The sequence below is a fragment of the Rhinolophus sinicus genome, linkage group LG16 (assembly GCF_036562045.2).
Source record: "Rhinolophus sinicus isolate RSC01 linkage group LG16, ASM3656204v1, whole genome shotgun sequence".
Taxonomy (NCBI): domain Eukaryota; kingdom Metazoa; phylum Chordata; class Mammalia; order Chiroptera; family Rhinolophidae; genus Rhinolophus; species Rhinolophus sinicus.
In genome coordinates this window covers 20,130,875-20,154,978 of record NC_133765.1, presented here as the reverse complement: position 1 = coordinate 20,154,978, position 24,104 = coordinate 20,130,875, and the positions used below count along the sequence as shown (strand labels likewise).

At 50.0% G+C, this 24,104-nt stretch overlaps 1 protein-coding gene across 13 annotated transcripts; it reads right to left on the bottom strand.

Annotated features, from left to right (window-relative positions):
* Positions 1-2,705: 2,705 nt before the first annotated feature.
* On the bottom strand, positions 2,706-23,347 carry GAL3ST1 (galactose-3-O-sulfotransferase 1). 13 transcript variants are annotated; one of them, XM_074321221.1, is made up of 6 exons: positions 23,169-23,306; positions 19,380-19,457; positions 18,875-18,949; positions 10,922-11,201; positions 7,770-7,909; positions 5,527-6,974 (listed from the first exon to the last, which is right to left on the bottom strand). In XM_074321221.1, the coding sequence occupies exons 5-6, from the start codon at positions 7,898-7,900 to the stop codon at positions 5,831-5,833; spliced, it is 1,275 nt and encodes a 424-aa protein (XP_074177322.1). In that variant the 5' UTR covers positions 7,901-7,909; positions 10,922-11,201; positions 18,875-18,949; positions 19,380-19,457; positions 23,169-23,306; the 3' UTR covers positions 5,527-5,830. The 13 variants fall into 13 exon arrangements, 12 of the variants coding, with proteins under 12 accessions (XP_074177322.1, XP_019598617.2, XP_074177319.1 ...); XM_019743058.2 differs by lacking the exon at positions 19,380-19,457 and having other exon boundaries at positions 18,875-19,040; positions 23,169-23,307; XM_074321218.1 differs by lacking the exon at positions 10,922-11,201 and having other exon boundaries at positions 18,875-19,040.
* Between the last annotated feature and the right edge of the window lie 757 nt (positions 23,348-24,104).

Sequence of the window (24,104 nt, the reverse complement as noted above, 5' to 3'; positions counted from 1 at the left end):
CCTGTTTCTGTCCCCCTCCCTCTACTCCTGTGGTCCCATCAGATGCCCCCTTGAGCCAGGGCAGGCCAACCCTCACTCCCAATAGAGGCCTGGAACCCACTGTCATCGTGTACCCACGCGTCCCAATGTGTCCCAGACTCCGTCTACCACCTGGTGTATCAGGAATAATTGCTCGTGATTCTTCATAGCTGTTAGGGCACACGGCTGCAGGGGTGAGGAGAGACTTCCCAGGCCCAGGCCCAGCAGGTGGATGTACAACCCTGAGCTGGGCCACACCTGGCCTGTGGGGGGGGGAGGGGTGGCTGGGCAGTCCTGGCTACCGTCCGCTCCCCCTGACCCAACCCCTGGACAAGCAGAAAGCCACGACCTAAGACGAGGACATGTGAGACCACGCTGTGTGCGTGCGGCCGGGCATACAGCAGGTAACTGTCTTCATCTGGTTCCCCCAGGAGCAGACCCTGAGACCGGAGTTGATTCCCGAGGTGATCCCGGGGAACATAAATTGGGGAGTGGGAAAGTTAGACAGAGGCCGGGAGGCAGCTGTGCAGGGAAGGTAGTCAAAGAAGTAAGGAAGAGCTCAGTCCCACGGGAACAAATGGGAGACCGTGTGGGACACCTCAGAGTCCCCTCCTAAGGCTGAGGGAGCTAAGGGATTTAGACACCAGCTGCACACAGTCCAGGGGCTGTCCCTTCTGCTGGCACTTCTGGCCTGCTGTGCACATGGCTCAGGAGGCTGGAGAAAGGCCATGGGCAGAGAATGGCGGATGCAGCTGCTGGGAAGTGGTGAGGTTGAGAGAATAGGGGCTGGGCCCCGGCGACTTCAGCTCTAACAGGGGACCATGTGTTTGGCTTTGTGCCCAGTTCTAGGCCAAAGGCGTCACATGCTCTGTGAGCCTCAGACTGTTCCTCTTCATCTGAGAGGCTGGAAGAGGGAAGCAGAGTGCTGAGGCCATGCCGCAGTTAGGTAACAATCAGGACTGTCTGACCTTAGCACTTACTCAGGATACTGTATCCCACAAGCACGCACCTGGGTGGCCTGGCTGAGCCTCCTGGCATCTCTCCTTGGCCTTGCCTGGTGGTAAGTGGAGCTCATCTGCCTCTCCTGCAGAATGGGCCTCCCCGGCACCCACAGACCTACAGGTTAGAGCTTTAGCCCAAAGGGCAATGCAGGCCACCCTCCCCTGCTCCTTCCCTGGCCAGGCCCTTTATCCTCTCCCCTTGGTCCCCCACCCCAGCACCTCTGACCCATCTTCTTGAAGCCCGCCGGTGGGTTCATCCCTGCCCAGCTCCAAAGCCTCTGTTGGCGCCTGTCATCCTCAGGAGAAACTACTAACCCTTAGGCTGGAGTGCAAGGCCCTTTGGGGTCCATCCTGAGCTGATGTCTCCTGTTCTCCTTCCTTATTCCAGGCCCCTTACCTCTCCACCATTCCCTGTCCAGCTTTTTCTTATGCTGTTCCCTCTCCCTGGAATGCCCTTCCTTGTGACACCCTGCAGCCCAATCCCTGCCTCCATCAAGCCTATTTCAAATGCCTCCTCTTCTGCAAGGAAGGTCTTTCCTGATTGGTTTAATTTGCTGAGAAGTGGATCTCCCCTCCCTGAAATCCTGCACCCCACTGTTATCTTCTATCTGCCCACAGATTGTGAGCACCTCGCAGGTCCACCCTTAGGCTACCTGAGGGGCTGGTTCATCTTTGTACATCCCCACCCAACACCCACCGTGGCATGGTATATGCTCAATAAGAGCTTGTCAAAGGTGACTTGGCAAGGGAAGCTGGGAAGGGCCACCTCTCCCTTTTTCACTAACCCTGTCGTTCTCCAGTGCCCCAGGGTCTTCCCAGCCTGCCCAGGGCTTGCCCACTCTCCAGTGCAAGCATCACCCAGGCTCCCTGCCTCTACCCACCCTGTCAAAACTTACCTGACCTGTGTTATGTGGGTTTTCACTCCGTGAACTCATTTTTGCACTTGTGTGCATTGGCTAACATGTTACCCTTCCCAGGGATATGAGGCCATGTCAGTTCCAGTAAATATGTTCTGGAAGGCCCTCAAGAGTGGAAATACCTCCCTCTCGTCCTTCTGCCCTATTTTACCCTCCCTTTTATCTTCTTTCACTCCCTTCCTCCTTTCTTCCCTTTTCCTTCTTTCTCTCCTTTCTCCTTTCCGTTCTTCCTTCTTATTTGTCTTTCAATATTTATGAAGAACTGAATGTGTGCCAGGCACTGGACTGGGTACTGCAGGCCAATTGTGTCAATAAGATCCAGTCCCCATTCTGGAGGAGCCCACTGTCGGGAGCTCGCAGACAAGGAAGTCCGCAGGTCTGGCTCTGGGTGAGCAAACTAAGATGGAGGAGCCCAGAGGCCCTAAACTAGCCTGGGAGCTGGGGTGTCGGGGAAGGCTGCCCAGAGGAAGCATCAGAGCTTGCTTTGAAAACGCATAGCAATATTAGGCCTGCAAAGGGAAGGGGGAGTTATGGAAGGGAAGCAACATGTGCAAAGCCACAGAGGCTTTCAGCTGCAGGGCTCGTCACCAAGGGCAAAGGGGAAAGATGGCCTCTGGCATCAGGGGAAGGGTGGCTTGTAGGGGTGAGCCTGGGGGAGGGAGGAGGCGGGGGTCCAGATGGGGGGCAGAGACCTGACCCAGGGCAGACACGGGGCTTGGTGAATGTGTTAGTGTCCAGGGACTGCTGTAACAAAGTACCAGAAAGTGGGTGGCGTAAAACAGTGGATATTTATTCTTTCACAGTTCTGGAGGCTAGATGTCTGAAATCAGGATGTCAGCAGCCATGTTCCTGCTGCAAGTTTGGGTAGAATTTTTCCTTGTGTCTTCCAGCTTCTGGAGGTGGCCATGGACCATTGGCATTTTTTGGCTTGCAGCTACATCACACAGCTCTCTGCCCTTATTCACATGGCATTGTCCCTGTGTGTGTGTCTTTACATGTCATTTCCCCTTCTGATAAAAACACCAGACATATTGGATTAGGGCCACCCTAATGATCTTGATTACATGTACAGAGACCCTATTTCCAAATAAGGTCAGTTATAGGGAACTTGTGGGTGTAGGGGTAGCCCTTCAACATAGCTATGTAGGGGATACAGTTCAACTCATAACAGAGGAACAGGTGGTTCCACTGAATTTTTCCCACGGGGCATCCACGACCCCGGTTTTGGATTTCACATGTCAGGCTTACAGATGACTGGTCACCGTGGGTGTTCCCAGCCCCGACCTGCACAAAAATGTCAGGTCTGGCCAAGACCAAACTTTGCACCGGGCGCCCCCTGCTGTCCAGGTGTAGCAAGAGCAGTCTGGCTCCTGCAAGACACAAATAGCAGAGACCCTTGGAGACCTCATGTTTTTCAGCCACGGAAGAGCCCCCCGTTCTGAGGCTGAGGTGGCCAACTAGAATTGTATTGAAAGTTTAGAGACCACGAGCATCGCTTTGGCATCTGACTGACCTGGGTTTGCATTTTACCCCTATGGCTGCCTGGCTGGGTGACTCTGGAATGGTTGCTCAGGCTCTCTGTGTTTCAGCCACCTCCTGAGGGAAAAAAGGGGATAGTGCATGTTCCAACATGGCTCAGGGCTGGACACAGAATGGTTGCTCAGTACACGGCAACTACTTACTATAAAAATATTCATTACGTTAATAAAAGAGTTAATAACCACAGTGATCTTAAAACAAACGAGGCAGATGATAAATGCTAATGAAGTAATTTATATTCTTGGCGTCTACGATCTGTCAGATTTGTTCTCCTTGGATCCCTAAGGGCCTAGAAGTGCCAGTATTAATAATAATAAATAATGTAATTATATGTATATTAAAAAAGAGAAAAGCTCATAAATACAGAGGACAGATTGGTGGTTGCCGGAGGTGGAGGGTGGAGGATGGGAGAGATGGGTAAACTGTTTTATTTCTTTTTGGTTTAAGTTTATTTTTAATAATAATATATAATAATATTATTATTGACATTTCTAGGCCCTTAGGGGGATCCAAGGAGATATAATTATGGTGTTCCACAAACCCAAGCTGTTATCATATTGCACTAAGTCACATCTTTGATTAATAAAAGAGAAGGAAAATTATCTCATGGATTTGGGGTCACTAACATTTTTCCTGAGAATAGTCTTAGCTATTGTCAGTATTTATTTATTTATTTATTTTTCCTTAGGTCTCTCCACATGAACTAAATCAAGACTTCAAGGGTGTGCTTATTTCTTACTGCACAGAACATTATGAGGGTGCAGGCAATGATTCTAGGGGGTTAATGGGGTCAAACCACTCCTAGGCTGACCCACCGTCCTGGTTGCTTGGGACCAAGGAGTTTCCTGGGAATGTGGGAACTTTCAGTGCTAAAACTGGGCCAGTCCCAGGAAATGAGACACTTGGTCACCCTAACCCCTTTATACCCTGCTTGGACCAGAAGCTCACTTCCAGGAGGAAGACTGACTCAAGCCCAGGGAGAGAGGTTAAGAGCTGACTGATCAATCAGGCTTTGAATTCTGGCTCTGGCACTAATTAGCTGTGTGACCTTGGGTAGGTCACTTAACCTCTCTGACCTTTGACTATAAAGCTGGGAGGTTGCAGATATTCCAATGAGTTGTGCAAGCACTTGGCTTGGAGACTGGCACAAACAAGTCTCCAATGGGGTCATTTGGCTGTCGTTTCTGCCTTTCATGTCTGGTCGCTGGCTCCTGGTTAGAGACCCAAGAGTCCCAGAAAGGGCCCCTGTTCCCCTGGGGAGGCTGAGGAAGGCAGGTTGGTTAGAGCAGATGCATTCCCACCCTGGTTGGTCATACCTGACTTGCCTTGGTTGTTTGGCCGCCATCTTCCTCTCTGGACATGAGCTCCAGGAGACCCCTGGGCCAACTTGCTAATTGCTATACACTTAGGGCCAGCTTAGGGCTGGGGTGCACAGAGATATCTGATGAATACCAAATATTTTTGGATTAATATATGAAATCCCAGGGTGTAAGGGGGGAACCAGGGCCTAGGTAGAGTTGGAGCACAAGGATTGGTCGGTGGGGGAGAAGGGGGTGAACAGGCACTAGTGATGGACAGGGTTCAGGGTCCCAGGGAGATGGTTTAGTTTTGGGTTTGATACATGACCTTGGGCAAGTCCTTTGCCCTCTCAGAATGTCAGTTCCCACATCTGCAAAATGGGACAGTTACTGTGCCTGCCTCAAAGGATTATTGTGAGATTAGAGATTGTACAAGGAACCTTTAGCCTGGGCGCTAGACCTGCTGCTCAAAGCCCACGGAGTGCTCCCCACCTCCCTGTCACACACACACACACACACACACACACACACACACACACACGCACACGATCTTCCAGGTCCTGGTAACTTGCTGGAGTCCTTCAACCATACAGGGCTTCAGCATTTTGGCTCACACGAATTCCTTGCCACACCACGGGTATCTGTCTCACAGATATACTCACATAAGCACCATCGTGCTCTCTTGGGGTCCCCAGTCCCCACCAGTCATCACCCCCCCACCAGGGCCCTGCCAGTCACCACCACTGAGGCTGGTTAACAAAAACACAACATCAAATGCCTTTACTTCTGAGGTCTTCCCTGTAAGGGAAGGCATGGAATAGAACATTCTTTTTTTGGAAGGAAGGGGATTTAAATTTTTAAAAAGGTGTAATTAATCAAATACGGATCTCAGGCCTTCTCTGTGTGCCATGGGCCCAGTGCTGGCTGGCTGCGTCCCCACAGCAGCCCCACCTTACCCCAGGGACCGGGGTGGCACCAGGAGGGGCGTGGGGGAGACCAGCAGGTCCCTGCCAGGCCCGGCAAGCAGGCAGGGTGGGGCCGCTGGACTGGCGGGATGTCACCACTGCAGAAAGTCCCGAATGAGCTTCCAGAGCTTGGTGACCCACAGGTTGACACCAAGGTCCATCAGGTACTGGATCTCGGGTGTGAGCATGCGACGACAGAGCTGTGCGTGCCGCTGCCCAATGCTCTTCTTGAGGTTGTAGCCCAGGATGGACTTGGCGCCCAGGGGCTGCCAGGGCTGCATGGCTGAGTCCTGGATGGCAGCGGCGTCCACGGCGTGGCCCCCATCGATGCAGATACGCCGCATGTGCTCATTAGCACGTCGCAGAGCGGCCACCTCACGGGCCATGCGCTCCCGCCCGAACGCCTCCACCTTGCGCCAGAAGCTGGCGTTGAAGTGGCGGTAGAGGCGGGCATCCAGCACATTCCAGGCGGTGGCACGCTGGTACAGCTCGCCCGACAGGCGGGGCACGGCCGAGGCGCGGCGGGCATTGAGCTTGAAGTAGAGCACGTCCTCCAGCTCCCAGCACAGCAGGTCTTTGAGCAGCACCAGGGACTCGTCAAAGTACTCCTGCAGGAGCACCAGGTGGAAGCGACGCTCCACCTCCAGGATGTGCTCCTGCACCCGCGGGCTGCTGGGGTCCAGGCCGCTGTCGTAGCCCAGGTCAAAGAAGAGCAGGTTGCGGAGGTAGTGGGCGTTGTAGCCGTTGGGATCATAGTAGCGGTCAGGGTCCTGCAGGAACTCGGCCAGCTTGTCGTGGCTGGAGAGCTTCCACGTGAAGGGCACCACCGAGCCGAAATAGTGGAAGGAGGACTCGAAAAGGCGAGCGGGGTCACGGAGCACGGTGATGAAGGTGGCGTTGGGTGGCACCAGGCCCCGGACCTCATCGTAGTGGAAGCGCATATGGTTGCAGATGATGTTGAAGCAGGCCCCCGGATGGTAGTCCTGCACCAGGCTGCGGGCGAAGAAGGCTGGGTAGTCGAAGTCGTTGCGGCCATTGGGGAAGGCGAACTTGAGCCCATGCTTCTGGCCGAAGCGGAACAGGATGTTGAGCAGCGTGCTACTGGCCGTCTTGTGTGTCTTCATGAACACAATGTTGCGCCGAGGCTGGCACCCTCCCACCGAGCCGTTAGCCGGGGTTGCTGTCTCTGGCTCACCCGGGGCTGGGGAGCAGGGCGCTGCACCCTCCGGGGTCCTGCTGGGGACAGAGTGGTAGGGACAGCCTCAGGGGCTGCTGGGAACACCAGGTGTCAGAGTCCCAAGCCCTGGTGTCTAGAGAACAGGATTGTTGGGGATAGTGGTGGCAGGGGAGCCCAGATGGGAGCCAGATGGAATGCCTGGGCCTATGGTTTGGCCTCTCTGGCCTTATGTCCCTCATCTATGAAAAGGGGGAAATAACAGATCCTGTTGGTGGTGTTGGTGTGAGGTCAAAGTGAAATGTGCATGCTGGTTCTTGTCTCATTCGTTGCCACTGAGTCCTTGCAGATTTATCAGGAATTAGCATTAGGTTGAACCACGTGAAATTTTGTAGGTCAAAAATGGTCAATTATCAGTAATTTCCTCTAGTTCAACTTGATACCACCAATGAAGGGCACGGGCTATTCCAGGCATAAGCTGAGCAGCCCCATGGGAGGTGGGATAGCCTCATGGCTAATAGCCAGGCTTGGAGGCAGACAGACCCCAGTTTGAATCGAGGTCCTGTGCCAGCTGAATGCTCTTGGACAAGTCACCCCCACACCCCTACTTCCCAGCCCCGTTGGAGCCTCAGATGATGGTAATTCAAGCCCTGTACACAGATGGTGTTATCTGATTTTCATGCTACATAAGGCAGGCTCCATTATTAGGCCCACTTCACAGATGAGGACACTGAGGCCCAGGGTTACACAGTGAGTTCTGCCCTCAGTGGAATTTCTACTCAGCACAGCATGGTACAGGGTGCAGGGTGCCCCCTCACCTGCACCCCACCCTTTAGCTGCCCAGAAGGGCCACTCACATGGAAGCCAGGCCAGCATGCAGTGGGGGGACGGCGTATGAGTACAGCAGCAGCAGGAAGCTGGTGAAGAGTGCTCCCAGCACCAGCCCCTTGGCCATCGACTCCCAGCGCTTCTTCGGTGGCAGCGGCATCTCAGACACCTGTAGGGGGCACAGAGCAGGGCAAGAATCAGGACGCTGGCTCCAGGGAGCCCCCACTACTTCCCCAGGCCTGATTGGGTTAAGGGGCAGCCTTTGACATTGGGCCCTGCCTTCACCAGCTCTCTGGCCCCCTAGCAAGGTTCAGACAAGGACAGAGACAAATACATGGAGAGACACAGCAAAAGGGGTGCAGACAGAGATGGTGGGTGAAGCCAATGCAGAGAGAGGTTGGGGAGTGGGGCAGCAAGCAGGTTCTATTACCTGGTTCAGTTTTAATGTTTTAAGCTGAGTGGTGGACTGGGTACACGGGTGTTCATTAGTTTGCTGTTCATACCTTTTTGGACTTCATTATGAAATTGTTTTCTAAGAAGGAAAAGAAGACCCTCTCCCATTGCCCCATTCCCTCAGGCCTGGCGCCAGGGCTATCTACAGAGAGGGGCCATGAATCCCTCACCTTTCAGAAGCCCCAGATCTACCCATCCCCTGTGCCACCCTTCTCAGCTGCTCAGTGATGGGCCGACGTTCCTCATCTCTTCACTGGGGTCCTGGGTCTGTAGTGAAGGCAGCTGGAGAAACTGAGGCTCAGAGTGAGGAAGGAGGGGGCTCAGCCTGCCAGGTCTCTGCCCACACACCCATCTCCTCTACGGTTGCCAGCAGGGAGGGTTGCCCAGGTAAATCTGAATTTCAGATAAACATCAAACAAATTTTTTAAAGTATAAGTATGACCCAAATATTGCATGGGATATACTAAAAATTATTCAATGTTTATCTAAAAATAAAATTTAACTGGGTGTCCTGGGGTTTTTGTTTTGTTTTAGTTTTGGGGGGTTTGGCATGAGCTGTAACAGGGGCAGTTTATGCTGAGGGATGGGGTTCAGGAAAGAGCTGGGGCTCAGAAGTCTTCCCACCTCCCCTTAGCTGTAAGGCCAAGGCACAAAACTTTCCACTCCTGTTCCAGTGCATTCAGCACAGGACCCTGGGCCCAAGGCCACAAGAGGTCATGCGTGCTGCCTTGTGAGCCCGGCACCTGGCACCTGGTGAATGTTTGATGAATGAACCCCATGATCACGCACATGGCACATCACCACAATCCCTGGGGCCAGAGGCCAAACAGCCCACCTGGAGGAGGCCACCACATACTTCCCCCTGGAAAAGTTACTCGAGACACCCACAAGCCTTTCCCAGAGAAAGGGTACTCCACGCCCACCCCACCAGCCACAACAGACCCTGAGTCCTCTGCTCATCATCTAGAAATTTCTCCTCACAGGAAAGGACATGAAGAGGCAATTTGCAGAGGAAGAAAATATACAAGAGGAAATTTGGCCTCCCTCATGACGATATAGCCCTGTTCACTCAGATGGGCAAAATGGACAGGGTCGGGGTGGAGGGGAACGTGAGTTTTGGAGGGCGGTTCTATCAAAGGAGAAAGCTACAAACTCTCTGAATTCCAACTATTTTATGGAAATACTTGGGCAAAGTCACACTAGCAAGGGTGTTCATGGCAGTTTGGTCAGAAATACAAAAAAAAAAATTAGAAACAACCTCAGTTGTCCACCAGTGGGAAACTGTTACACAAACCAAGGCCCATTCCCAGAAGGAGTCACCTGTACCCATTTAAAAAAAAAAGAAAAAAGGCAGAACTATGTGGATAGGCTCAAAAATACACCATGATCTATTAATGTGAAAAAAAAGAGAAAGTTCCAGATCAGTACATCCCCAAATCCATATATGCATATAAGTAAATATGTATGTAGGCCCAGAAACAACTGGAGGGCAGTATTTAAAATTTTGACAGTGGTATCCTCTGCATAGCTGGGGGAGGGGTATATAAGGAAATATTTTTCTATGTTATGTATTTCTATAATGGTTGCATTTTTTAAAGGAGCATGTGTGACGTTTTTAATCAGAAAAAGCCAATAAAATATATTTAATATATTTAAATAATAAATCATAAAGTTTGTGAGGTGGGGTAAGCCAATTAGCCATGGTCTGGTCATGGAGGGGCCCCAGGAAGGGGAGGTGCTGACCTCAGTCTCTTAAAGACCCAGTTCTATGTTTCAAACACAGAAACCCTTTGGAGCCTCAGTTTTCATCTGTAAAATGGGGGGCTGGTAGCCCCGCTCACTAGCTCTTCCTTTGATGGGGCAGGCAAAGTGATTAGCACACAGTTATCGCTCAGAGTTAGCTGTTCCCCTCCTGAGGCCCCAGGGACATGCTCTGGGCCTGTCTTTGTCACCCTCAGGGTGGGCCCCCCCGGACAAGGCGTGGCCACTGGGCCTCCCCACCAAGAGTAAATCTGCCCAATGCTTCAAGTGCCCCCATCAGCCTCCTGCTCCCTGAGGGCCCAGAGGAAAACAGGGCAGAGCCCTGGGTCAGGCGAGAACCACAGATTCAGGCCCAAACTCTGAGTGGAACCCCAGGCCTCGGTTTCTCTGACTTTAAAACGAAGAGGAGTTAGGATTCCCACCTTCAGAAAATCCCCTGGGCCCACCCCGCCCCCCAGCAGCCCCACTCACCAGGACGCTTTCCAGAACTCTGGGAAGCTGATAGCAGAGGTTCTGAGGTGAAGGCCAGCCAGCAGGGGGCAGACTAGCCTCCCAGAACCATCAATCAGGCTCTGTCTGACCCCGCCCAGGACAGCCCCCCAACCACCATCAGTGCTTCACTCATTCATTCATTCATTCATTATTTCCCCATTTGGGCTTCCTCAAACAGTGCTGGACCCTGCCAAGTGCCGGGTCCTGGGCCATCCCACCTTCTGGGATCACTTTTTAACCCCAAGTATGAGCCACGTGCTACGCAGGGGCGTCTACAGAGCATTTTACTGACTCCGCCCAGCTATCCCAGGAGGCAGACTCACTGTCACCGGCATTTTGCAGACAGGGAAACTGAGGCTCCAGGAGGTAACTTGCCCAACGTCATTCAGCAGGACAGGGTTCAGAGCTGGAATTTGAACCCAGGTCTGTCAGCTTCTAATGTGCAGCTTCCACCTTTCTCCATGGCAGCCCTTACCTGGAGTGTCCCAGGTCCAGACCCAAACGGACGAAAAGGAGCGTGTGTGCAGCCGGAAGTTTTATCACAGGAGGTGGAGGTATGTCCCAGCAGCGCAGTGTGGTCTGCCCTCTGTGGGCTGGGCCAGGACAGCGAGGATGAAGGGTGGGGAAGCAGAGGGGACCCTGGTGGCTGGTCCTTTCTGTCTCAGCAGCCTGAGGCGTCCAAGATTGGTGGTTCCCTTCCTGCCTGGCCTTTTTGAACTTGGGTACATCACTCACCCTCTGCGAGCCTCAGTTTCCTGTGTACAATGGATGCACAACAGCAAAATCAGGGCAGACAGCACCCTTAGTGATCATAGGCAGAGCCCCTGGGTAAACTGCGGCAGAGAAAGAAGCTGGCTGGCAGCCAGGAGCTCCGCTGGGGGGAAAATAGTTATGAAGTTGTGAGATTTCAATGAGAGAATGCATTCACAGGTGGAGATCAATACATATTAATTATTATTGTCATCAAAATGGCGGCGTGAGCTGAGCCTCTGTAAAGCTCCCCTGGAATTTACAACTAATCCAACAACAATGGCTCCACAAAGGACTCCCTGCACAGCAGACAGGCAAGACGAAGAGGCCCACTACTGAATTCACCTAAAGGTGGGCGAATCGCACGAGCAGGGTAGGAGGGAAGGGAGAAGTGCGGAGACGGAGCCGCTCGGGCGCAGGACGTAGGCCTGGCTCGGTGCTCTGAGCTCCCTGCATCCTGGAACTGCGGCAGCTGCGGGAGAAGGAGGAGCTCGGACTGCTAGGGCTCCGCTTATGGCCCACAGGCCTGAGGGGACAGCATGTAACACGGCTGAGCCCAACGCTCATGGCGGAGACCTCGGAGAAGGGACTGAGGGAGGAGGGCTGAAAGCGGTGGTTTGGGCCCTCACTGCTGAGCAGAGAATGGAGGCCTTAGGCACTGAGACTAGCCACCCCTCCCTACCCTCCCGGGGCTCGCCCTGCCCCCACCTGCCTGGTGCTAGAAGCTGAACGGTGGCAGTGTCAGATCAAAGGAACAGAATATTTTCTGTTCTGAGAACTGTGGACCGCAGAGGCAGATTTGCAGCCCAGCTAGTTCCGGCAGAGGAGAGGGAGCTGTGGAAGCAGGACCGGCTGTGGTGGTGGTCGCTGACATTGCTCTGGGCCACCTCTCACAACTCACCCCGCCCCTGGCCCCACCTATCTTGGCGGATCCCTGCAGGAGTAAACAGAACTGCTGAAACATACGGGCTCTGAATCTGGTGCAGGAAGAAATTTGGAACTTCAAAAGCTCTCCGTATACCCAGCAGGACACTGCACCCTGTGACCCAGGCGAACTATTAACAGAGGAGAAGCCCATCTCCCAGGGAATCCCCCCATTGTGTGAGAAGCTGGAATAGTGCAGAGAAAACATAGCACTACCATGTGAGAGAGAAAAAAAAGGCTGCAGTTGGAGAGAAAATAAAACATTCTACCAACAAGTACTGGAAAACAAAAGAAAGACCTCTTCCTATCACCCTGTTGCAGAAGCCGCTCCTGTAGATGTCTAGGAAGAGAAATAATAAATCACTAATTGCCATGAATAACCAAGGCAACAAGACAGCTCAGAAAGAAAGTGAAAAGTCTCCAGAAAAGGAACTTAAAGATATGGAAATATGTGACTTAAATGACAGAGAATTCAAGATTGCAGTTCTGAAAAAAATCAACGAGATGCAAGAAAACACAGAAAGGCAGTTGAATGAACTCAGAAACACAATCAAAGAACAACATGAGCATTTTACAAAAGAGATTGAAATTTTTAAAAAGAATCAAATAGAATTTCTGGAGATTAAGAACTCAATAGAAGAAATTAAGAATGAAATAACCAGATTAGGTAGTAGAGTTCACCAGATGGAGGAAAGAATCAGTGACATCGAAGATAGAAACCTGGAAATTACACGGATGGAAGAAGAAAGAGACTTGAGACTTAAAAGAAATGAAAGAACTTTACAAGAACTTTCTGACTCCATCAGAAAGAGCAATATAAGAATAATGGGCATACCAGAAGGAGAAGAAAGAGAGAAGGGAACAGAGAATATATTCAAACAAATTGTTGATGAGAACTTCCCAAACTTGTGGACAGAACTGGAACCTCGAATCCAAGAAGAAAATAGAACACCTAATTACCTCAATCCCAACAGGCCTTCTCCAAGGCACATTGTATTGAAGCTGTCTAAAATCAACGACAAAGAAAGAATCCTCAAAGCAACCAGGGAAAAGCAGATGGTAACCTAGAAAGGAAAGCCCATTAGATTATCATCAGATTTTTCAGCAGAAACTCTACAAGCCAGAAGGGAGTGGAACCAAATATTCAAACTATTGAAAGAGAGAAATTATGAGCCAAGAATAATATATCCAGAAAAGATATCCTTTAGATATGAAGGAGGAATAAAGACCTTTCCAGACATACAGAAGCTGAGGGAATTTTCTAATACATGACCTGCACTACAAGAAATACTAAAGGAGGCTATTCGACCACCATCAACAGGGACAATTTGTGGCAACCAAAACTCAAAAAGGGGGAGAGTAAAGGCCTGAACCGGAATATGGGAATGGAGAAAGTAAGCGTGCTGAAGAAAATGGAATACTCTAAATATCAAACTTTCTTTTACATAAACTTAAGGGTAACCACTCAAAAAAAAAATCCAGAACTGAAATATATACTGTAATAAAAGAAGAAACAGAGGCAAACATCATAGAATACCACCACACAGAAATAATAGACAACAACAAAAAGGCAAAGAAACAATGGAGACACAGCCTTACCAAAAAACTAAAGATAGAATGACAGGAAATCCTCACATATCAATAATCACCCTAAACGTAAATGAACTGAACTCACCAATAAAAAGGCACAGAGTAGCAGATTGGATCAAAAACTAAACCCAACCTTACGCTGTCTCCAAGAGACATATCTCAGCTACAAGGACAAGCATAGACTCAAAGTGAAAGGGTGGAAATTGACACTCCAAGCAAATGGTACCCAAAGAAAATCAGGTGTAGCCATAATGATATCAGATGAAACAGACTTCAGGGCGAAAAACATAACAAGAGACAAAGATGGACATTTCATAATGGTGAAGGGGACTATACAACAAGAAGACATAACAGTCATCAATATTTATGCCCCCAATCAGGGAGCACCGAAATATACCAAGCAACTACTAACAGAACTAAAGGGAGAAATTGACCAAAACACAATTATACTAGGGGACTTAAATACATCATTGACAGCTATGGATAGATCATCCAAACAGAAAATAAATAACGAAATAGCAGCCCTAAATGACACATTAGATGAAATGGACATAATTGACATATATAGAGCACTTCATCCTAAAACATCAGACTATACATTCTTTTCTAGTGTACATGGAACATTCTCAAGGATAGACCATATATTGGGACATAAAATCAGCCTCAACAAATTTAAGAAGATTGAAATCATACCAAGCATATTCTCTGATCACAAGGCTTTGAAACTGGATATCAACTGCAAAAAGAAAGCGGGGGAAAAACACAAATACATGGAGATTAAACAACATACTTTTAAAGAACGACTGGGTCAAAGAAGAAATTAGAGGAGAGATCAAAAGATACATAGAAACAAATGACAATGAAAATACATCCCACCAAAATTTTTGGGATGCAGCGAAAGCAGTTTTAAGAGGGAAATTTATATCATTACAGGCCTATCTCAAGAAACAAGAAAAATCCCAAATAAATAACCTCATGTTACACCTTAAAGAACTAGAAAAAGAAGAACAAGTGAAACCCAAGGTCAGCAGAAGAAAGGAAATAACAAAAATCAGAGCAGAACTAAATGAAATAGAGAACAAAAAGACAATAGAAAAAATTAATGTGACAAAGAGCTGGTTCTTTGAAAAGATTAACAAAATTGACAAACCCTTGGCTACACTCACTAAGATAAGACAGAAGACACTAATTAACAAAATCAGAAATGAAAAAGGGGAAGTTATCACATATACCACATAAATACAAAGGATCATCCAAGAATACTATGAAGGACTATATGCCACCAAATTCAATAACCTAGAAGAAATGGACAAGTCCTTGAAACATATAGCCTTCCAAGGCTGAACCATGAAGAACTGGAAAATCTAAACAGACCGATCACCAGTAACGAAATTGAATCAGTCATCCAAAACCTTCCCAAAAGCAAAAGTCCGGGACCAGATGGCTTCACTAGTGAATTCTACCAAACCTTCAAAGAGGATCTAATACCAATCCTGCTCAAACTCTTCCAAAAAATTGAAGACGAGACAGTACTCCCTTACTCATTTTATGAGGCCAACATTACCCTGGTAAGAACAACACAAAAAAAGAAAACTACAGACCAATATCTCTGATGAATACAGATGCAAAAATCCTAAACAAAATTCTAGCAAATCGAATACAACAATGCATTAAAAAGATTATTCATCACGACCAAGTGGGGTTCATCCCTGGGGCACAAGGATGGTTCAATATTCGCAAATCCATCAATGTGATACATCACATAAAATAAAGGACAAAAATCATAGGATTATATCAATTGATGCAGAAAAAGCATTTGACAAGATACAACATCCATTTATGATTAAAACACTTACTAAAATAAGTATAGAAGGAAAATACCTTAACATAATAAAGGCCATATATGACAAGCCCTCAGCTAATCTCATAATTAACGGTGAAAAACTGAAGCCCTTTGCTCTACGTTCCGGAACACGACAGGGCTGTCCCCTATCACCTCTGCTTTTCAACATAGTGTTGGAAGTCCGTGCCAGAGCAATCAGGCAAGAGAAAGAAATAAAAGGCATCCAAATTGGGAACGAAGAAGTTAAATTATCACTCTTTGCAGATGACATGATGCTATATATAGAAGACCCTAAACACGCCACCAAAAAGCTATTAGAAACAATCAACGAATACAGTAAAGTTGCTGGCTACAAAATCAATGTACAAAAGTCCATTGCATTCCTATATACTAACAATGAAATCTCAGAAAAAGAAATACAAAAAACAATTCCTTTTGCAATTGCAGCAAAAAGAATAAAATACCTAGGAATAAACTTAACCAAGGATGTGAAGGACCTATATGCTGAAAACTATAAGACATTTTTGAAAGAAATTGAAGAAGACACAAAGAAATGGAAAGACATTCCGTGCTCATGGATTGGAAGAATCAACATAGTTAAAATGGCCATATTACCCAAAGCAATATACAGATTTAATGCAATCCCCATCAAAATCCCAATGGCATTTTTAAAAGAAATAGAACAAAAATCATCAGATTTGTTTGGAACCACAAAAGACCCCGAATAGCCAAAGCAATCTTAAGAAAAAGAACAATACTGGAGGTATCACACTCCCTGACTTTAGCTTGTACTACAGGGCTACAATAATCAAAACAGCATGGTATTGGCAGAAAAACAGACACATAGACCAATGGAATAGAATTGAGAACCCAGAAATAAAACCACATAAACATGGACAGATAGTTTTTGACAAAGAAGCTAAAAAACATACAATGGAGGAAAGACAGCCTCTTCAATAAATGGTGCTGGGAGAATTGGATAGCCACGTGCAAAAGAATGAAACTGGACTGCTATCTGTCACCATGTACCAAAATTAATTCAAAATGGATCAAAGACTTAAGCATAAGACCTGACACAATAAACTGCATAGAAGAAAACATAGGTACTAAACTTATGGACCTTGGGTTCAAAGAGCATTTTATGAATTTGACTCCAAAGGCAATGGAAGTAAAAGCTAAAATAAACGAATGGGACTATATGAAACTTAAAAGCTTCTGCACAGCAAAAGAAACCATCAACAAAATAAAGAGGCAACCAACTGAATGGGAGAAGATTTTTGCAAACAGTGCCTCCGATAAGGGGCTAATATCCAAAATATACAAGGAACTCATGCAACTCAACAACAAAAAAGCAAACAACCCAATTGAAAAATGGGCAGAGGACCTGAAGAGACATTTCTCCAAAGAGGACATACAAATGGCAAATAGACATATGAAAAAATGCTCAACATCACTAATCATCAGAGAAATGCAAATCAAAACCACAATGAGATATCACCTCACCCCAGTCAGAATGGCTATCATCAACAAGACAAATAGTAACAAGTGTTGGAGAGGCTGTGGAGAAAAAGGAACCCTCATACACTGTTGGTGGGAATGCAGACTGGTGCAGCCGTTATGGAAGGCAGTGTGGAGGTTCCTCAAAAAATTACGAATAGAATTACCATATGACTCAGCAATCCCTCTCCTGGGTATCTACCCAAAAAATCTGAAAACATTTATACATAAAGACACGTGTGCTCCAATGTTCATTGTAGCTTTGTTTACAGTGGCCAAGACATGGAAACAACCAAAATGTCCTTCGATGGATGAATGGATAAAGAAGTTGTGGTATATATACATAATGGAATACTATTAGGCGGTAAGAAAAGATGATATAGGAACATTTGTGACAACATGGATGGATCTTGAGAATATAATGCTAAGAGAAATAAGTCAGACAGAAAAAGCAGAGAACCATATGATTTCACTGATATGTGGTATATAAACCAAAAACAACAAGAGAACAAGGCAAACAAATGAGAAACAAAAACTCATAGACACAGACAATAGTTTAGTGGTTACCAGAGGGTAAGGGGCGGTGGGTGGGAGATGAGGGTAAAGGGGATCAAATATGTGGTGATGGAAAGAGAACTGACTCTGGGTGGTGAACACACAATGGGATTTATAGATGATGTAATACAGAATTGTACACCTGAAATCTATGTAATTTTACTAACAATTGGCACCCCAATAAATTAAAAATAAAAATTATTATTACTATTGACCAGGGCCCAGTCCCAGTTCATGGGACTGGGCGTGTGAGAAGAGGGATCCCTTCCATGCCCAGCTGCAGGCAATCCTGATGGTGATTCAGCTCTGAGCTCTTTGAGCCGGGCACCTGGTGAATGTTTGATGAATGAACCCCAATGACCCTCAGGGCAGAATGTGGCGAGGGCTGACAACATATGTGTGAGAGCTACACATGTCAGTTCTACACGGGAGAGTCGCAGTTCTGCACCAGGGTCCTGGGTTTGAATCCCAGCTCTGCTGCTTCCTTGCTGTGTGCCCTAGGTAAGTCTGTGCCCTTCTCTGGCCCTCAATTTCTCCTCCAAAATGATGATACCAACTCTCCCTCCACGACAGAGTGGTATGCAGATCCTCTGTGTCCCACAAGGAAAGTGACTGGCACAAAGGTGGCACAGAGCAGACACAGCATTGTTATCATCATCATTATTGTTACTCTCCCAGGGTCCCAGTCGTGGCCCGTTCGAGGTGTGTGTGCCCACTGGCCCACGATGGAGGTTCGCAGGCAGCTAATAGCACTAGGTCTAAGGTCATGGGATACTGAGGACAATCTCAGCATGGCCCTCAGCCTCACAGCCTCCAGTCTGGAAAATAGCACAGCAGGAAGGCTGAGGCTCAGAGAGGGCAGTGCCACCTTCAAAGTCACACAGCACAGCAGCAGCAGAGACTGGATGAGAACCTGGGTCTCCTTCTTCCTCTGCCTACACAGGTGACAGTCTCAGGCACTCAGGGCAGATGGTCCCCCTTCCCCAGCCCACCCCCCATCTATTCCTGCCCTCCTGGGTTACCCCAGCCACACTGCTATCCATTTGTGCCAACGTCTGGCTCCAGGCCAGGCCCAGTAATCCTCCAGTTTGGCTGAACCAGCACCCTTCACGGAATGAAGGAGAAACAGGACTCATCCTCTACAACGTGCACACAGGGAAACCAAGCCCAGGATGGTAAACCTTCTGGTCTAGAGCAGGCAGGCCTCAGTCTCAGGGTGTCCTGCTCCCCCAGGGACCCTTGTACGATGATGGAGGAAGAGACACTCACCTTGGGCCGCAGCTGGCTGCCCCTTTCCTCTCCCTGCCTGAGCCACGTATGACTCCCAGGCTGCCTCTCCGGTCACTGGGAAACAGGAACGCTCCAATGACACCCAGCAGTATGGTGGCTGGCTCCCTCACGCTCCAGCGGGTGTGAATATTCATGAGTTCCCTCCCTGGGGACAGCAGGTGGCATGTCTCTGTATCCTGCAGGTGCTGCCCTGGCCCTCTGCCCTCTGGGTGGTCCCTGACCCTCCCTGGACCTCAGTAGCCAGGCAGTTCCTTCATCCAAGGGCTCAACAAGGTCCTGGGTGCCCTTGGGCCAAGGACACAAGCAGCCGCAGAGCCCTGCAGAGAGCCTGAGACAGGCTTGAAGGCCGGAGGGACAGAGGCAGGTGGGGTGGGGAGGCTAATGGCTTGAAACACATCTCATTTAACACTGCCCTGTATGAAGCACCACCATCAGTCCACTCCCCAGGTGAAGAAACCAAGAAGGCTCAGAGAGATGAACTTACCTGTCTAAGGTCACACAGCAGAGGGCAGAGAGCCAAAAGTCCAAATGTGCACTTGTCACACTCCAGGGCTTAAAGATACTGAGACATGGACAAGAGACCAAGGTTTGCCTAAAATCTGGGGGAGCTCAGAGAGCAAGCAACTCAGCCCAGGCCTCTTGGAGGGAAGCACCTGACCAGGGCTAGGAGGATGTGTCAGATGAGATTTCAGCTAAGCTCCAAGTCCTTCATCAAATAGGTACAGTATGTAATCCTGCCTGTCCTGCCTCCACCCCTGTATGAGGGAAGGTGACGCAGGTCACCCTGGACTAGCCTTGAGGGATTTGGGCTAAATCAGAGGTGCTGATTCTTCCCAAGGTCTCTAGGAAGAGGCAGTTAGGAGGGCTGGCCCTAAACCCCAGGGCCCCTCAGGCTCAGTCAAGGTGCTGGAATCTCTTACTCCCCACTCTTAGCCACGTTAAGGTCTGTCCCCTCTCCTCCTTGCCCATGGACAGACTGTGCTCAGAAAAGCTCCCTGCATCCTTCCTTCAGCACTGATGCCCACAGCCCCTACCAATGGCCCAGACATGGGGCTCTAAGTAGGTGTCACCATCAACTAATAATAATCATTGTGACAGCCATTTATCCCAGACTGAGCACTTTCATAGGTTGAGCTGCTGCCAGCCCCTCCCAGGGAGCAGCAGGCAGTTGACACTTTGCTATGACTACTCTTTCCCCCAAAGCCCCGTCTAGCCTGGGAGCAGCCCCCTAGGCACCCATGAAATACCAGAGCTTACACGGCCCCAGGAGAGGCCCAGAGTCCCCATCTGGATGCTGGATCAGGTCCAGGAGAGGGGAGAGTTACTTTATCTTTTCCAGGCTGAGCGAGCTTAAAGACAGATGATGGGATGAATCCGGGCAGAGAGGGCATCAAATAGCCAGGATAGTGGTTTATAAGCATGGATTCTGGACCAAACTGAGTCCAGTCCATGCTCAGGACTTCCCATGCATCACTCACCCTCACAATCCTCTTGGGGAGCCCCAGTTATCACCCCTACTTTATAGAGGAGGGAGCTGAAGCTTAACGAGGGGAAGTGACAAAGCCCAGTGTCACACAGGGCTAAGAACCTCATCCACATGAGAGTGGAGCTCAGGTTCTAGAATAAAAGGTGAGCTCATGTGTGGGGTTAAGAAGAGCCATGTGAAGCAAAGCTTTCCAGAGTAGGGAGCACTGAGGACAGTGCTCCAGCCCTGCCAAGGGGGTGACCTGAGAGCAGAGCTGGGAGCTAGGGAGGCTAGGCAGTAGGGTCTCTTCCAGAGATATCAGTGACATCCGCTCTAGCTGGTTCTCCTCCCAATGGAAAAAAAACACTTTTTAATTATAAAAACAGTCCATGCTTGGGGCGGCTGGTTAGCTCAGTTGGTTAGAGCGTGATGCTCGTAACACCAGGGTTGCCGGTTCGATCCCCGCATGGGCCAGTGGGAGCTGCGCCCTCCACAACTAGATTGAAACAATTAGTTGACTTGGAGCTGATGGGTCCTGGGAAAATCACACTTAAAAACAAAAAAACCAACAACAAAAAAAACAGTCCATGCTCATAAAAAAATTTAGACAATTACAGAAAAATATAAAGAAGACAATGAAAAGAGCCCCATCCCCAGAAGTCACCACCCTTTACACTTTAGCATAAGCCTCTTCACATTTTTTCTATCTATATATGCATACAGATGGTGGGAGGGTTCTCTTTGGGGAAGCATACTTTGTTTTTAACTTGCTTTTTTTTCCACATATGAATAGATTGTGGACATTGTTTTGTGACCGTGATGAATTTTAAAGTGATGTATTCACAAGTATTTACTGAGCACCTGCACCTATATTTCTCAGGATCCAGACCCAAGTTCCCTAACCCCCAGATTTCACATCTGAGGAAACTGAGGCACAGATAGGAAAGGACTCACTTAAGTTCCTATGGCAAGTCAGGGCACTACTGGAACTAAGTGTGGGGTGCCCAAGCCATACCTCATCTCTGCCCTGGAACTGGCAAGAGGCAAAGAAGGGATTCTCTGGGACCCCACTTCCTCCCAACCATCACTTCTCACCTGGTGATTCCACTGGCTCCCAGCCCATGGATTCCCATGGGCACCTCTGCTCTGTCCTGCCTTCCCTGTCTGGAGCAGGACAGGGCTCCTAACCAGGGCCTGTCCACATTCCTCACTCATCAAAGCAAAGCAAGAAGCTCTTCAAGATCCTGCTGCCATGCCTGGAATTCCACCATCTGTACATCATTCTCCCCGTTAATCATTGCCTCTTTCTCCAGGGTGGTACACTTAGTCCTTTAGACCCCAGAGAGAGGGAGGGACCGTAGGGGACACTCCTCCCTCGTTGGGTGACACGAGGGCATCAGACCCAAGCTCTCAAACATTGACCCATGCCCATCAGACAAGGAGATGCCTGGGAAGCAGACAGGCTTCTTTGTCCACAGGGCACTTCCTTCAGGCAGCATTCTGCCTGAGGGAGAAGCAGGGGATAAAGCTGCCCGAGGTGGCAGCTGGGAACAGGGCTCTGTTGTCACTGATCTCAGCTAGCAGACTGCTCACCCCCCGAGTGTCAGGCAGAGCTGGGAGCTAGGGAGGCTAGGGGGGTGGGGTCCTGAGCTGGGGGTTTGGGACTGCCCAGGCAGATCCAAGAGGCTAGGACCCCAGAGGGGCACAGAGGTCTTGAACAGGGCTGGGGTCCTGAGATGCAGGCCAGGACAAACATCCTGTGATTTGCAGCCACCTTTGAAATATGTGACCTTGGGAAAGTCCCTGAATCTCCTTGAGCCTCAGTTTCCCCCTCAGGATAATGAGAATAGTAGCAATGCCTCCTTCGCAGGGCGAGGTACAGTGCAACTGCATAGGGACTGCTCTGGCCCAGGCCTGCCCTGGGCCTTATGCTCTCTGGGCCTCAGGTCACCCCCTTGGTAAAGGAAGAGGTTGGATTCTCCCAACTGGACTGTCCTTATGAGGATTTCCATGGCACCTGTCACCTCAGCAACCCAGGTGATCAGGTGTCAGGCCTGCCACCCTCCCTCCCTCCCACTGGTGTGGGTTACTGCAGCCAGATGTGTGCCCATCACTCTCCTGTTTCCCCATTGGGAAGGGACCACAGTCTTGCCCTGTGCTGTTACCAAAGTGCTGGTTTGGTACTGAGGGGGGCAGGCCACGCTGATCCGCCTTCCTGGGCACTGGTCCAGGTAACAGGGGAATTGCTGAATTTCCTAGGCGACCCCTACTGGATACCAGGGTTTGTCCCATTCCCACAAGCCTCTCCTCGGTGGCCTTGCCCCTCTGTGGTACAGGACATAGCCTTCCCCAAGCAGAGGGTGTCCGTCCCTTACCCTGGCCCCTAGCCCCTGCTCTGATAGCCCCCCTTCTGAGGAGGGTTGGTGGGAAAAGGGTAGATTCCTGCCCCTCCTCCCCCAGGGTGCTGGCTGCTGTGTCCAAGATTAATCATTAATGAACTTCCAGCTCAGCCCCACCCATCCCGTCTAGGGACTGAGTAAACCCTGGAAATGGGGACCCTAGGAAAGAAACCAAGGGCAAGGTGAGCACCAACCTGCACCCTCCTTAGCCTCAGCCTGCCCACCCATCCGCTGTCCGCGGGACCCTGACGCTGTAGTGTAGCAAGCACTCCCATACCATTCGGGTCCGAGAGTCTGTCTGACTGGCGTGATCCCAATTTGGAGGTTAGGGTAGTTCAGGTCGGGACCCAAGGGGGTAGACTGAGACAGGGTCCCTGCTGGTGATGGGTGCTGGGCCCCTGAGACGTACCTTGTCCCCTTCGTCCTCGGCCTTTGCGTGCTGGCTCGGCCCGGGCCGCGCCGCCCGGGCGCTTACTAGGCGGCGGGGCGTACCCGCCGGAGCCCCCCGCTCCACCGGGCCTGGACCATGCTCCCGCCCCGCCCCCGCCGCCGCGCCGGCTCGGGCCAGGTGCGGCCGCCAGCCTCGCCCAGCCCCCGGAGCCGCGGCCAATGGGCTCCCGGTACCCCCGGCCCCTCCCAGCCCCTCCGCGCGCGCCAGGGACGCACAGAAGCCGCATTCAGCGTGTCCGGGGCTGCGCTGCGCCCCCGCCTGCAGCCCAACAAGGCGCGTTTGTCTCCGACGCGCCAACGGGGCCATTGTCCCGCCGCCGGACCCTGAGGCTTAGCCGAGCTCCCAGCCCCGGAGGGGATTCGAGGGTGCCTGGAAACGGGGTGGCGTGGTGGTAGTGAGGGCAATCCAGCTCTGGGAAAAAAGGAGGTGGCTAGGCTAGTTGGTTTTTATTGGGGGTTCTGGATCCCCTACAGGATCCAATGGAAAGTGTGGTCGCCTGCTCCAGAGTCAGTGCAATCTAAGGACACGTTTTTGGCTTCTGAAATACGGATGGGGTGGGGGTGGGGTGCCAGTTTCTCTGGGAAGTTCCAGCCAGGGACCCATCTCCAACTAGTCAGCCACATGGAGGTCTCAGCTGTCCACATCTCTTCAAGGCACCAATCAGAGCTGAGCACAGCACCATCAGGATGCAGGTACCCCATCCAGGATCCACCCTTTTCCATTCCAGGGCTTCCCTCCTTCACCCCAGAGGACCAAAGATGGGGACTAATGCCTGCCTGGAATTGGGAATGCTCAGCTGTGGGCAGTGCAAAAGTAGCTGGCCGCACAGTGGGGCATGGGTCATGTCAGAGCCCAACTGCCCCCGCCATAACTGGGCGACTCTGGAATGGGGAA